This window comes from Polyodon spathula, chromosome 37, assembly GCF_017654505.1.
Source record: "Polyodon spathula isolate WHYD16114869_AA chromosome 37, ASM1765450v1, whole genome shotgun sequence".
NCBI classification, from domain to species: Eukaryota; Metazoa; Chordata; class Actinopteri; order Acipenseriformes; family Polyodontidae; genus Polyodon; species Polyodon spathula.
Genome location: NC_054570.1, coordinates 3,835,635 through 3,848,052, shown reverse-complemented (window position 1 = coordinate 3,848,052; position 12,418 = coordinate 3,835,635). Strand labels below are relative to the sequence as shown.

The 12,418-nt window shown below is 43.9% G+C and overlaps 2 protein-coding genes across 2 annotated transcripts in view; both read right to left on the bottom strand.

Moving 5' to 3' along the window:
• The window catches only part of LOC121304304 (zinc finger protein OZF-like), a 727,904-nt gene that overhangs the window by 602,065 nt on the left and 113,421 nt on the right, over window positions 1-12,418 (bottom strand). The window lies entirely within an intron of this gene.
• Window positions 3,919-9,178, bottom strand: LOC121304136 (zinc finger and BTB domain-containing protein 22-like). Its single transcript, XM_041235100.1, has 4 exons — window positions 9,059-9,178; window positions 7,955-8,205; window positions 6,375-7,359; window positions 3,919-4,718 (listed from the first exon to the last, which is right to left on the bottom strand). The coding sequence occupies exons 2-4, from the start codon at window positions 8,201-8,203 to the stop codon at window positions 3,919-3,921; spliced, it is 2,034 nt and encodes a 677-aa protein (XP_041091034.1). The 5' UTR covers window positions 8,204-8,205; window positions 9,059-9,178.

Here is a 12,418-nt window from a genome sequence, read left to right as displayed (position 1 = left end):
GTGTAAGACTGTACTAATTGCAATTACCAATTACAATTGAAATGAGCACAACGTAGCAGCAGTCTGCCCCCTAGAGGTGTGTAAAAAAAGTAGAAAGTTTATTTAGAATTGCTAGATTAAATGATGAGCAACAACACAATAGATTTCCAAACTACAAACTTGCACAAAAAAAATGTGCAAGACCCAACATACTGCATATGATAAATATTCACATACTGTTTTCTTCATGGTGGAAAAATATGATATAGTACATTAAAAATCATGCAAAGGACTGGAAAATATGATACATTCAAAGACCAAAAACAGCATGAAGTACAGGATTTGAATGAGTGTTTCCCTGCTTTCTTAGCAGAAGCTGTGTAGGCATGCGTCTGAAAATAACAACACGCTGGTAATTCAATTACATGTAATGAATAGGACGGTCTATACAAAGTCAATGCGTGAAATATTCTTTCATCATTTCGTAACTGCAACTTTAAAATGCAACACCCAGTGCAGAGCGGACACAAACCAGAGAGGCAAGGACTAAGGTGCAAGGGTGTTTACTGATAGGATTAGCAATGTCCACAGCCTGAAAGCAAGCACCTGGAAATAATAAAAGATGGAAGTGATACATTGGCGTGTATCACTTCGTTCTGTAAATCCCTCAGGTTTCACCCTGAAGTCCAGGCTTTCTTTCACCCACACAAAACAGACACAGTTCCTGCGGTGAGAGAATCACGTGCTGGTGTCCGGGTTTGATGCTGGCCTGTGGCTGCAGCTCTAGATTGTGTTAGTAATCTTTATTAGAAAACAAACAGACAGTTTTAACAAGACAACTGACAGACACAACACTCACGTTTCTTTAAATACCGGGTCTCCTTTCAGGTCGTTCGTAACCATTTACAAAGGAACCGATTACTTTGCTACAACCCCTATTTATACCCTTGCTCATGACCCCTTGGTTATCGAGCGCATCCGCTTCTCCAATCCGCAGATGCCACGCCGTTTCCCATCCATAGCGCCGCCCATTTTCTAGCTTCCACTTACCCACGGGAATGAATTGTCACGCATTTCAGTCCAGGGTGCTCTGCTCCCTTTACACAGCGCCCTCACAGGTCGGGAGGGAGATCTAACACCAAGCGTCATTAGATCTCTGTCACAAGGACAAATACATTTTATATCATTAACTGGAACTACAGTTTGTGTCATTATCTAAAGGCATGTATTGTCGACTGATGAGAGCCATCATTTATGCGTTGCACTTTTTTTGCGTGCATTTGTATAAGACTGACTGTCAAAATTTGGTGACGTTGGTGTTTTGTATCTGAAAACTGTATCCCGTTAGCATTTGCCGGGCAAAATGTCATTTTATCAGCAGAGAGGATTATTGGTTGTTAGCTGCGTTTGAAATCAAGTATATCCTGTGGTTAGTAAAGCCTGGCCACGCAGAATTTGACAGGCTGCACAAAACAAATTAAGAGAGGTAATTTCTCAAAGAACTTACAATGCATGGTGTTTTTTTTTTTGTTTTTTTTTAATTGTGACAATACACAGGGTATGACATTAAGCAAGGCGATATAAAACAGGCTCACCTGTATATCACTAAAATCTTTGATGTATATGAAGTACTTCATTCCATACAAAAAAATAAACATAATTCTCCAATACATCTGCCTTATTCTCCAATTAAACTAAAAAGCTAATTGAGCCGTTTTACGTTGCGATTGGTATTAAGATCGTAGCATTTCTGCTTAACTGGAAGTGATCCTCGGATACAGTACTAGCTGGAACACAGTTTAGTCCCCAGATCTGTACTGAATTCAAAAGTACATTTTAATTGACCCACTGTGTTCTAGTCTAGCTGCTATCGTTAGAAATCCACAACACCGCTCTAGTCTTGCTGCTACAGTCAGCAATCCCAAGAAATAAAGAATCACCAGCAACACAAATTGAGCTTCAAAAGTAAATATATTTTTATTTACAAAAAGAGCAGCTGCTGAACAATTTCATTTTTTATTTTTTCAGCACACAGAATACAAGTCTTCTCCAGTACGCCAACATTGTCAAAAAAACCTGCTTTTAAACAACCCCTGGAAAAACACCGTCCCCATCGTCACACATAAACATCCCAGCACAACATTTACTAGAACACACTGGGGCCGGGTTTAAAAAAAGACACAACATTATAATCAGGGCTTCGGTTTTTCAGGTATTATTAATTGTATTTTTCGGTGCTTATTTTTAGCTATTTGAGTTTTACGTAAATCGTTTTTTTTTGGGGGGGGCTTTCGTTTTTGACAATGTATGAAATTAGTGTTTTTGGTTACTTTCCGAAAGTTTTTTTTTTTTTTTTCCTGTCAAACTACGTATAGTAGTAACTTGATAATACTTGCACACTTAAGTACCTTCTTGTCTTCCACAGCGAAATCCCTCTGATCACGGGCACATTCTTCCGGAGATCGTGTTGTGGAGGCATTTTTGTACATTTCGCCACAAATCTGTTTTAAATCCTCAGTTTCTTAAGAGTAATACAGCTTTAAATCCCGTGAACAAGCCTCCATTCCTGATCATAACCTCGCAAGCAGAGTCTCCAATAGAAATGTGCTGTCACTCAGTTGTTGGGGGCGGCTTTAAAGTATTCAGAACGAATCAATGATAGATGCAAGGCAGGAAGGCGGGGCATTGCCCAGCGGCACTGGGAAATGTATTTATTATTATTTTTGTAGTAGGTTGATTAACTATTTCCAGTATTTTCCAGTGTTTATTGGCTATCCACCAATTTCATTTTTTTTTGTAACGGGGGTGTTTTATTGGTTAAAACCTAAAATCAGAAGCCCGAATTATACTAGAACAATACAGTTTAGTAGAAATCCACTCAGCAAGTCTGTATGATTAAAGGATGCATGTGTTATTTTTTTTCTTTTATGGAAATGAATTGGATTTTGCAAACTGCTACCTGGGACTAGCCCCGGACTGCAGGGAGACTCACCGCAGTCAAAACCTTTTGAACATAATCTTTTTCATAACCAATGAAACAAACCCTGACTGGTACCCATCAAACGAGCAGCTAACCCATTCAGTGTCATTGCCCTCACTTCAGGACAGGCTATTTCTGTACTTTTTGGAGAAGCTTAAACTGGCATCTAACTGTTATTTAAATGTTCTCTTTAACTAGTATAATTCTGTTAACCGTAAAATTGAAGTCTAAATGTAACTGTTATATCAATAGAAAATATGCCTCAATAGAATAAGAAACTGAAGTCTTAAAAATCAATTTCTTGTTTTTTCTCTGTACCAACACGATAAAGCGTTATTTTCTAAGGGTTGAGCTCCATAGCCAGTGTGAAATTTCACTGTCCGATTACAGGAACACAAACTGGACCGTCCTCAAAACAGGACGCTGGGAATGTGTGATAAAATATTCGTGTCATTTTACACTTGTAAAAGATTGAAAACTTTTAGAATGTTAGCGTATTGATTTAGAATGTAACAGTATGACTTAATTTCAGCTTGTGTGCCGATTGTGTATTCCAGACCTCACTGGGTTTCTTCAAACTTCCTTTGATAACCACACCTTGTTAAGAGAAAGTCCCTGTGAAAAAGCCTGGCTTCCCAGTTTGCTTCTTCCAAAGCCACACATTTCAAGGAAGGGAGGAAGGCGCAATTTCCTAAATCTCACACCGCCACTGAAGAGACAGCTGAACCGAGAGACACAAAAGAAACCCAAGCAATTCAATGACGAAGGTTTCAAACCGGACGTGTTTCTTGGTATCTTCAGTGTTAAACTGAACAGAGAGTTTCAAAACGGCACAGATCCTGCGACACGTTCTTCACAACGAAAACCTCCTTGAAGTTGAATCTATGCAGCCCTATCCTGAGCAGCACAAAAACACCATTTTGTAAATATTAAATAAATAAACAAAACTGGAGGCTGACTCAAGCAAAGGAGTCTTGCTGCCTGAACCCCCCCTCTCCGCTCCCCTCCTCCTCCTCCTTCTCCTTCAGCAGGTAACCCAGCCCCCCCCGGTCAACCTCCTCCTCCTCCTCCTCCTTCACTCCGGCTGCAATCTCCACTGCAGCCAGCCTCTCGCAGTGGCCGCGGTGCCGCAGGAAGCTGTCCCTCCACATGAGCTTCTTGCCACAGAGCTGGCACTCGAAGGGCTGCAGGCTGGCGTGAGTCTTCAGGTGCTTGGTGAGGTGGTGCTTCATCTTGAAGGTCTTGGCGCAGACGGGGCAGGCGAAGGGCCGCAGATTCAGGTGCTGCATCTTCACATGCCGGTCCCGCATGCTCTTCAGGGTGTAGGCCTTGCCGCAGTGGCACAGGTGCACCTTGCCAGTGTAGGTGGCGCCGGCGAGCGGTGGGGTGTCGGCCACACCTGGGAACCCGCCCCCTTCTTGCTGCTCCCCGGAGGAGTGGGGAGGGGCAAGGAGCGGGCGCTGGGACACCTGCCCTGTCCCCTCCTCGATTTCGTCATACGTAGAGACAAAGTCCTGGGAGGACTCGCAGAAAGGCACCTGGTCAGCAGGAGCGGGGCTGGGGGAGGAGGGAGGTGCGCCGGCACCACTGCTGCTGGGGTGCAGGCCCGGCTCGTACGGGCTCAGTTGGAGACCCAGGGGGTTCTGCGCGTGTCGGATTCTGCTCCGGTGGTACGGACTTTGGTAAGGGAAGGATTGAGCTTCATCTGGTTCAGATTCCTCCAGCTCTTCTCTAACCAGACCGGATGGCTGCTCGAGACCTGCAGGGAGGGATTTTTTTTAAAATCAGTAAACTGAAAAAAAAGTTTTGTTGAAATCAGCTGCCAATAATATAACGCAATCTCAAAAACGGAAGACAAGACTGCCTCTCCCTTTCAAAAGGCCAGCGAGAACTCCACCAAGATGCAATCTTCCAGGACCGAGAGGAAGATACAAAAACAGCAATTCACGTCTACAGCGCCTTTCATCACGTTAGTGCCGAGAGTCGAGGATTTGCAGACGATCACATTGTGCAGCTGCTTCCCAACTCAGACCAAAACAGCAATCGCGACACTTCGAAACTTTGTGGCTTCAAGACGTTCTGTGGCTACGTTACAACAATGAAAAACACAGAGTGTACTGCGATTTCTGTACCAACAGGGGCAGCTGTTGCAGGGAAAAGCTGATTATTTCTGGAACTGACCGTTTCAAGAAAGGAGACTGCAAAGAAGCACAGTGAAAGCAAAAAGCATGGCAGTGCTGCGATACTGCACAGCGTCATGCCAACCCAGACACACAGTCAAGAGCAATGGCTCATACTGCTGAAGAAAACACTTCAATCCACTGCAGCTTGTATAACCTCAGTAGAAGAATTGCCACTGAATAAATGTAACTCTCAGAATGAAGAACGTTTCCAAGTATGTGAAACACATGACAATGATACAGCATGTGCCAGTTCATTGCAGTCATTGAAACTTTGAGAGCGTGTGAAAACGGCACAGATCCTGCGACACGTCCTTCACAACAAAAACCTCCTTGAGGTTGAATCTATGCAGCCCTATCCTGAGCAGCACAAAAACACCATTCTGTTAATATTAAATAAATAAACAAAACTGGAGGCTGACTCGAGCAAAGGAGTCTCGCTGCCTGAACCCCCCCCCCTCTCCGCGCTAGATTTGTCGACATCTCAGTCACACGTCTGGCAGTGCTTAACCCTTTGTGGTTATATGTTGGACCCGGTCCGATATTACAATTATCCCTTTCCTTACCAAGGTTTGCCTTATTGATGCACTAGCTGTTCAAATACATTTAGGAACGTGGCAGTTGGTTTAGTTTGCTTCTGAACAACGTGAAATAAGCCATTTTCTACAAAGAAAAAAAGCCCTACTTATCAGTAATGCTGACTCTGAAAGAGGTTTTAGTAAAATGAATATTACCACGTCTTGCTAGAGACACAGAGTCCATGTCAAAGGTGTCTCCAGCATTACGTTGCTGTCTCTGCTTGGCCCCTCTGCTCATCAGTGGAATTGGGACTCAAACAGGAAAACCTGGCTAAGAAAAGTCCTGCGCAGCGCAGACTCCAACCAGCGTACGAGCAGAGAGGCAAAAACCAAGAACGAAGCCTACGAACCCCTCGAGTCTGTAAGGAAGTCACTGTACTTTTACATGGATTTTACATTGATCTCCTGTGTAAAATATTTAATTGTGCACCCCCTTTTTTTTTTATTAAAAAACTTCTATAGGCCTTTTATGACGGGTGATCTAAAAGCAATTGACAGTAAAACGTTTCTGTTTGCGTTGTGGAACGCTGCGACATTTAAAGACAAGACATAAGCTACCGCTACTGGCTGAAAGGAATAAAATCATCAAGCAGCACATTTAGTTCTGGGTGAGCCAGCACCATTTTCAGACGTTTTGAAACGCCACGCCTCACTCACCTGCATGCACCTCTGCTCCGGCTTCAATCGGCTGGGGCTGATTCTCACTCCAGCCCCTGGTCTGGTGGCCATGGTGGGCCATCATCTCCTCGGCCTCTCTCAGCATCATCTCTCCCAGAGACTCACTGCGACTCTGATCAACTTCATCATTATCACCCCTCCCCTCATCACTGTGGAGCTTCCCGCCCCCATCCTCTTCTTCCTCCTCCTCCCTGCATCTCTCCATCCCTCCTCCGTCCTCCTCACAGGTCAGCAGCAGCTCGCTCCCCTCCTGTGAGCTGGGGGCCTTGCCTCTCCTCCCCCTGCCTCCCAGCCTGCCAGACAGCGAGGGGAGGGGCTCTGGGCAGCGGTACCGGCTCCTTGCACTCTTGCTGCGGCTGCGCCTCCCCCCGAGCCCTGCAGCCAGGCCAGCGGTACGTAAGTTAGCCAAACCCGCGTTCGCGTCAAGGCGGGACCTGGATCGGGGGTTACTGACACTGCTGCTGGCCAGGGCAAGCTCGTCTGCGTAGCCGGCGGACGGCTGGGGATACTGGGAGCGCTGGAGTGGGAGGGAGCGGTTGTGAATACTGGAGGAGCCTGCAATGACATCACTGTCCTGGGGGGGCGAATGGCCCGCCTCTCTCGTGTCACCCCGGCAATACTTACTGGGGTGACCGGCGCTGCTGTAGAGGTGGCCCTGTTGCTGTTGGCTGGCTGCTTCGCCGGCACCCTCTGGTGGGCTGCAGTAGTTGGTGCTGCTGGGGGACTGCTGCTCGTTGCTGGGGGGCTGGCAGCTCTGCAGGAGCCCCCTGCCCTCCCTCAGCAGCTCTGTACACTTGTCCACCACATGCCACATCTGCAGGAAGCTGCCCACCGTCACGTAATTGATGAGCTCGTCCCTGAGCATGCTCAGTCTGCCCGTGTAGGCGGAGCCCAGCACACTCTCGAAGGCCAGGGGGTCCATGACAGAGGGGAGGACCACAGAGGAGACGTTCTTCAAGAGGACCTGGGGGGGACGGGACACACTGTTGCAACGCAAGACACAGCAGCTATCTCTGAGGGGCTCCTGCAGTCTCCTTATCTAACAGGGGTCCTGACTGCCAGCACACAGTGGTGACTATGCTATTGAAGATCCTGTATTATAAATATTCATTGACATTGTATTACAGCTCTGTTGCACCCAGAGTGACATTATCATTGCAGGTCCTGTATTAATATTATTATTAGGAGGAGCTGTCATTGTATTACTGTAGACCCTGTTATGTTACTATACACTGTATTACAGTGCTGTTGCATGCAAGGTTAAATGATCAATTCAGATGTTACAGTACTGCCTGTCAGCACACAGCAGTGATTTATGAACATTACTGTGGGTCCTGTATTATATTACAGCACTATACAGCCTGTATTATTATTATTATTATTATTATTATTATTATTATTATTATTATTATTATTATTATTATTCTTCTTCACTGCTGGTCGTTGAGTACGTTGAGGATGCTGCCAGCACCAGTGCTGATTACATTACTGTGGGTCTGTATTATATTATTTGTATTAATATTACAGATCATGTATTTTGACATCATTAATATGATCACCTGGTCGTGGAAGTACGGCGAGGAAGCTGCCAGCACACAGCGGTGAGCCCTGAACTCCTGGCCCTGCACGTGGATGCTCAGGTCACACAGCTGCCCCTCCAGCCTCTGCTGGTTCAGACTCTCCAATAATGACACCGGCACCTCGGGGAAATCCACATGCACCAGCCTGCTGCTCATACTGGCCTTACTGGGCAGACTGGGAAGGCAGTGACTGGTGCTGCTGCAGCTGGAAGAAGACTGATCCATCATCACTGTGAGAGAGGGGACAGGGTTACTCCGATTGAACACTGATCCATCATCATTGCCAGACAGAGAGAGAGGGCAGGGTTATTGGTGTTACTGGGATAGAAGTGTGATCCAGACTGGGAGAGGGGGAAAGCACTAAAGCAATATATGCCTTACAATAATTTAAAAATAAGTCAGCCATATTCCGATGTGGCAAATGTAATGGGAGTAAGTGGTAACTTGGCGAGCTGTAAACTCGCTACCGTATAAAATAAATAAAAGGCAGTTAATTATCCAATTGACACATAAAGGCCTCACGCCGATACAGCGGTAACCATAGCAGCGTTCCTCAACCTGGGAAGAGAACAGCGCTTCACCGGTTACCAGCACGACAGTGGAACTGCAGAACACATCTTCCCTTCTAAACGATTTTAACAACAATTAACAAGAATCAAAACCGTAGTGGCGTCTTCACTTTGATAAACACAACGCAATTCATCGAATATTGGACGACCACGAAAAAGTAAAAACACGTTCATTTAATTACTTTTCGATAGTGTTTTCTTTCAAAATAATGTACATTTATTACAAAAAGCAGCAACGTTGCATATTAGGTGAAACACCGATAAAGCAACCATACAGACGTAAAAGGCGACTCTCTCCCTCTATATATAGATATACACACTGCTATTACGGTAGGTACGCTTTAATTTCTTATGTTTCCTGCTTAAAACTGATTTAAAATCCAGTTCAATTATCCGATCTGCAACAGGCTCGTCTCTTCTCAGCGTCGCAGACCACAGCCATGCAAGCGCAGGGGAGTGATCGTTTAGTCGAGAATAACAAAACCCCTTTTAAAACACACACACACACACACACCTGCACATCATCGTCTCACACAGGCGATCACTCGCTCTTCTTAATCAGACAGACCCTACTGATCCTCCTGCCTCTACCACACTATAGGGTCGCTTCCTGCCTGTGTTACAGGCAACAGCACCCCCGCTCCCAGTTTAATAACGAAAGCCAATTTCTTTGTGCCACAGGTTACTTCCTTTTTGTGTTACAGGAAATAGACCCACCCCCGGGGACACTTACATGTGACACAGCAAAGGGGGTTATACTGACAGCGTTTTGCCTCGTTAATCAATTGTAATTATATTAATTTAAAGAATGCATGCACCTATAATTATTGATAATGCTATATATATACACACACACACTACTGTCCAATAATTAATTAGGGGGAAAGTTTGTCTCACCATGGTCAGTAGAGGGCAGCAAAGGGCCATATTTTATTTTGGCATCATAGTAAAAGAAAAATTAGTTAATAAAAACCGGTTCAAAGTACAGAACTGTATTTATTTTATGAAGTTGAAGAACACAGCTATCCGCCACTGGAGAACATGTGCCAGCCCTGTAGGTGTCCGCTTCGAGCTGCTGGACACCTGTTCAGCTGGGTTTGCTCTAGCGAGATGAGGAGAAAGTCCCTGCCTGTTTTTCCCTCCCTAACCCCAAGGGAGCGCCAGAGCCAATAAGGCGCTCCCTTCAGCCTGTATTCAAAATTGTTTTAAAAAAAATGGATCCCCCCCCCCCCAAACAATCTCTCTTCTAGAAGATACTGCATGCCCCCGAGAGCCTAGGCCTGTTTAAGAAATCAGCAGCGCCAGTTTGAGGACACTGCACCACGGTCACAGCTAGGCAGGCGGGCGCTGAGCGAAAGCGTGCTTTATCCGCATCGAGGAGGAGAGTGTCCGCAACGCAGGACAACTACTAGAGAACCAGTCTCTAGTGCCGCTCTTCAAGTGCCAGTCAGTCACGCTGCTGTTTGTGTGCCCGGGCAGACACATCTTCCTTAGTACACAGAACACTATACCGGCATTTAAGATGCAGGACACTTCTGAGAAGGAACACAAAAGTTTAAAAAGTGCATCTTAAATTCGAAGGAATAGAGTAGGTAAATCACACTGCCCCACACCTCTAAGCGTGAGATACAAGTCCATACAATAGGATATATTTGGAATTATCCTAGGGCAAAGTGTTTATGTAGGGTGTGCAAAACTGTTAATAATCTCCGAATGGCTCAACTTCTGACTTACTGCTGCCTTGAACGGGGCTCTAAACTACTTTTACAAAAACACCTCCACTTAATGCAGAACCGCCCAACGAGAAGCGTGTGTGACGTTACTATCACCCATCTCTACAGGCAAGGCCCGAAGTTACCCCAAATAGTAGCTCCTAGCCGTATTTATCACTCGAGCTCCATTTTAACAATAATACAACAATGTGCAATATATTGTATAACCATATTGAGTGGATCTGCAATTAGCTTTACATTCTCGGATCGGAGAACATTGTGCTGAATATTAGTGCGTAGCGGAGTAGAATATCAGTGTCTATTTACTTTTCAATGGAGACTATGGTAGAGACAGTTTTTGGCATTTTAGGTGCAAAGTACTGTCTCCAGCACAACCGAGTCACATTGAACTGCATTACAAGCAAATTTACAATGTGCAATACATTTAGGGCTTCTAGATTTCCAGTGCCAACAAATCTGACCTCAATAACTAATACTACACAAACACCAGGGGCCAGTGTTCAGATTTTTTTTTTTTTTGCAAACAATATTGTAACGTTAGATAAAGCTTTTGTTTTTACCGCAAAGGGTTGCACCCGGGATTTGTAAGCATTCGATATATTAAACGCAAGTAGTGTAGCAAGTACTAAACACCAGATAAGGTAGGATACAGGAATTAAAACACATTCAAAACAAAAGCAAACACTAAAAGCAAGAGGCAAATACCGAAATCAAAGCACAACAAAAAAATAACCAAAATAAAACCGAAACAGCCGCCAACACGCCTTCTACAAAAAGAGAAACATGCGTTGCCACAAAAAAAAAAAAACATACAATTAAACGGTTTACTTAACCAAATAAACCTCATTTTATTGAACCAAAATAAACAGTCCCCTTCCAGACTCGTTCACCCTACTCTATACCAAATTACACCGAATAAAGGAGAATAACATGTAGAAACAGGGCAGATTGCCACACAAATAAACAAAAACAGGATGGCGACATCTATCTTACCAGAAGGAGACCACAGCCGTCTTGATTCATTAAATCAAACTGTGTTATATAGAGGTGCGCAAATTGGTAGAAACGCCCGGCAGTGCTTGAATTATTGGTAATGATTACTAGAATGCTCTTACCTGCTACCTATGTATTTTTTTATTTATTTATTTTTTTAAACACGGGCGTTAGGTTCGTGTTGCTGCAAGGCGAAGTTTAACACCAACTCTAAATGTCCCTTCTAATACTCCGAGGCAATAGTTATGACAATAGTTCAATCTTACTTTAGAGACACGCACCTAATCCCAAATGTTTGCTTATACTCTCCCCGCCGTTCTGCGCACTGTCGGTCGATATAGATAACGTACCTGATCCGAAGCAAGTGTATAACTTGCCTGAATATTAAAGTAAAAAATATGAATATTTTAAAACTAGCAAGAAATGACTTGTTGCACTAGCAGCAGGTATGTTATTGTTTTGCCCTCTTGCTCAATGGACCGTGTTTAGAAGCAGACACAAAGACAGAGACAGCATTTCTTAAAAGAGTGAGACTATTTTAACAACACAGAGCAAGAAACAGCTCTTGACCGGTCCTTCCTGCAGCTCATGTTATACTGTTATTTATTTAGTGAGTGATTGATTGATTGATTGATTGATTGCTTAGTAAAACAAAGTCTTTGCAATCCCTTCCGAATGCAGACTTTATTTATATCGTAAAGCAGCGCTTTTGACATGGCATGTATTTTGAACTGCCTTATTTAAGGAATAACTAAGTTCTAAAGAACAGTCAATTAGCGGATGACACAACTGGTTAAATTAAACATGTAAAATGGGACGGATTAAACAGGTTTTTTTTGAGAACCCAGCCTCTTTATTCCTGCCCATGTCTTTAGTAATTTAGATGGTTTAAATGTTATACTATTTGTGTAACAACAAATAACATTTTTAACTAACAACATTCCCGCCAAACCTTCACATCTCCCTAAACAGACTCTTTTATGTTTGTCTTTAATTTATAAACAGTATAAATCTTTTTTATAAATATTTCATTTGGAACAAAAGGGGTATTAGATACAATAATAAGTCTTTATTTTTTCCAGAATGGTTTGATAAGAGTATAGTTTGCATCTGACGTCTCCTTAATCCTGCAGTGCAACTTTTCAGTT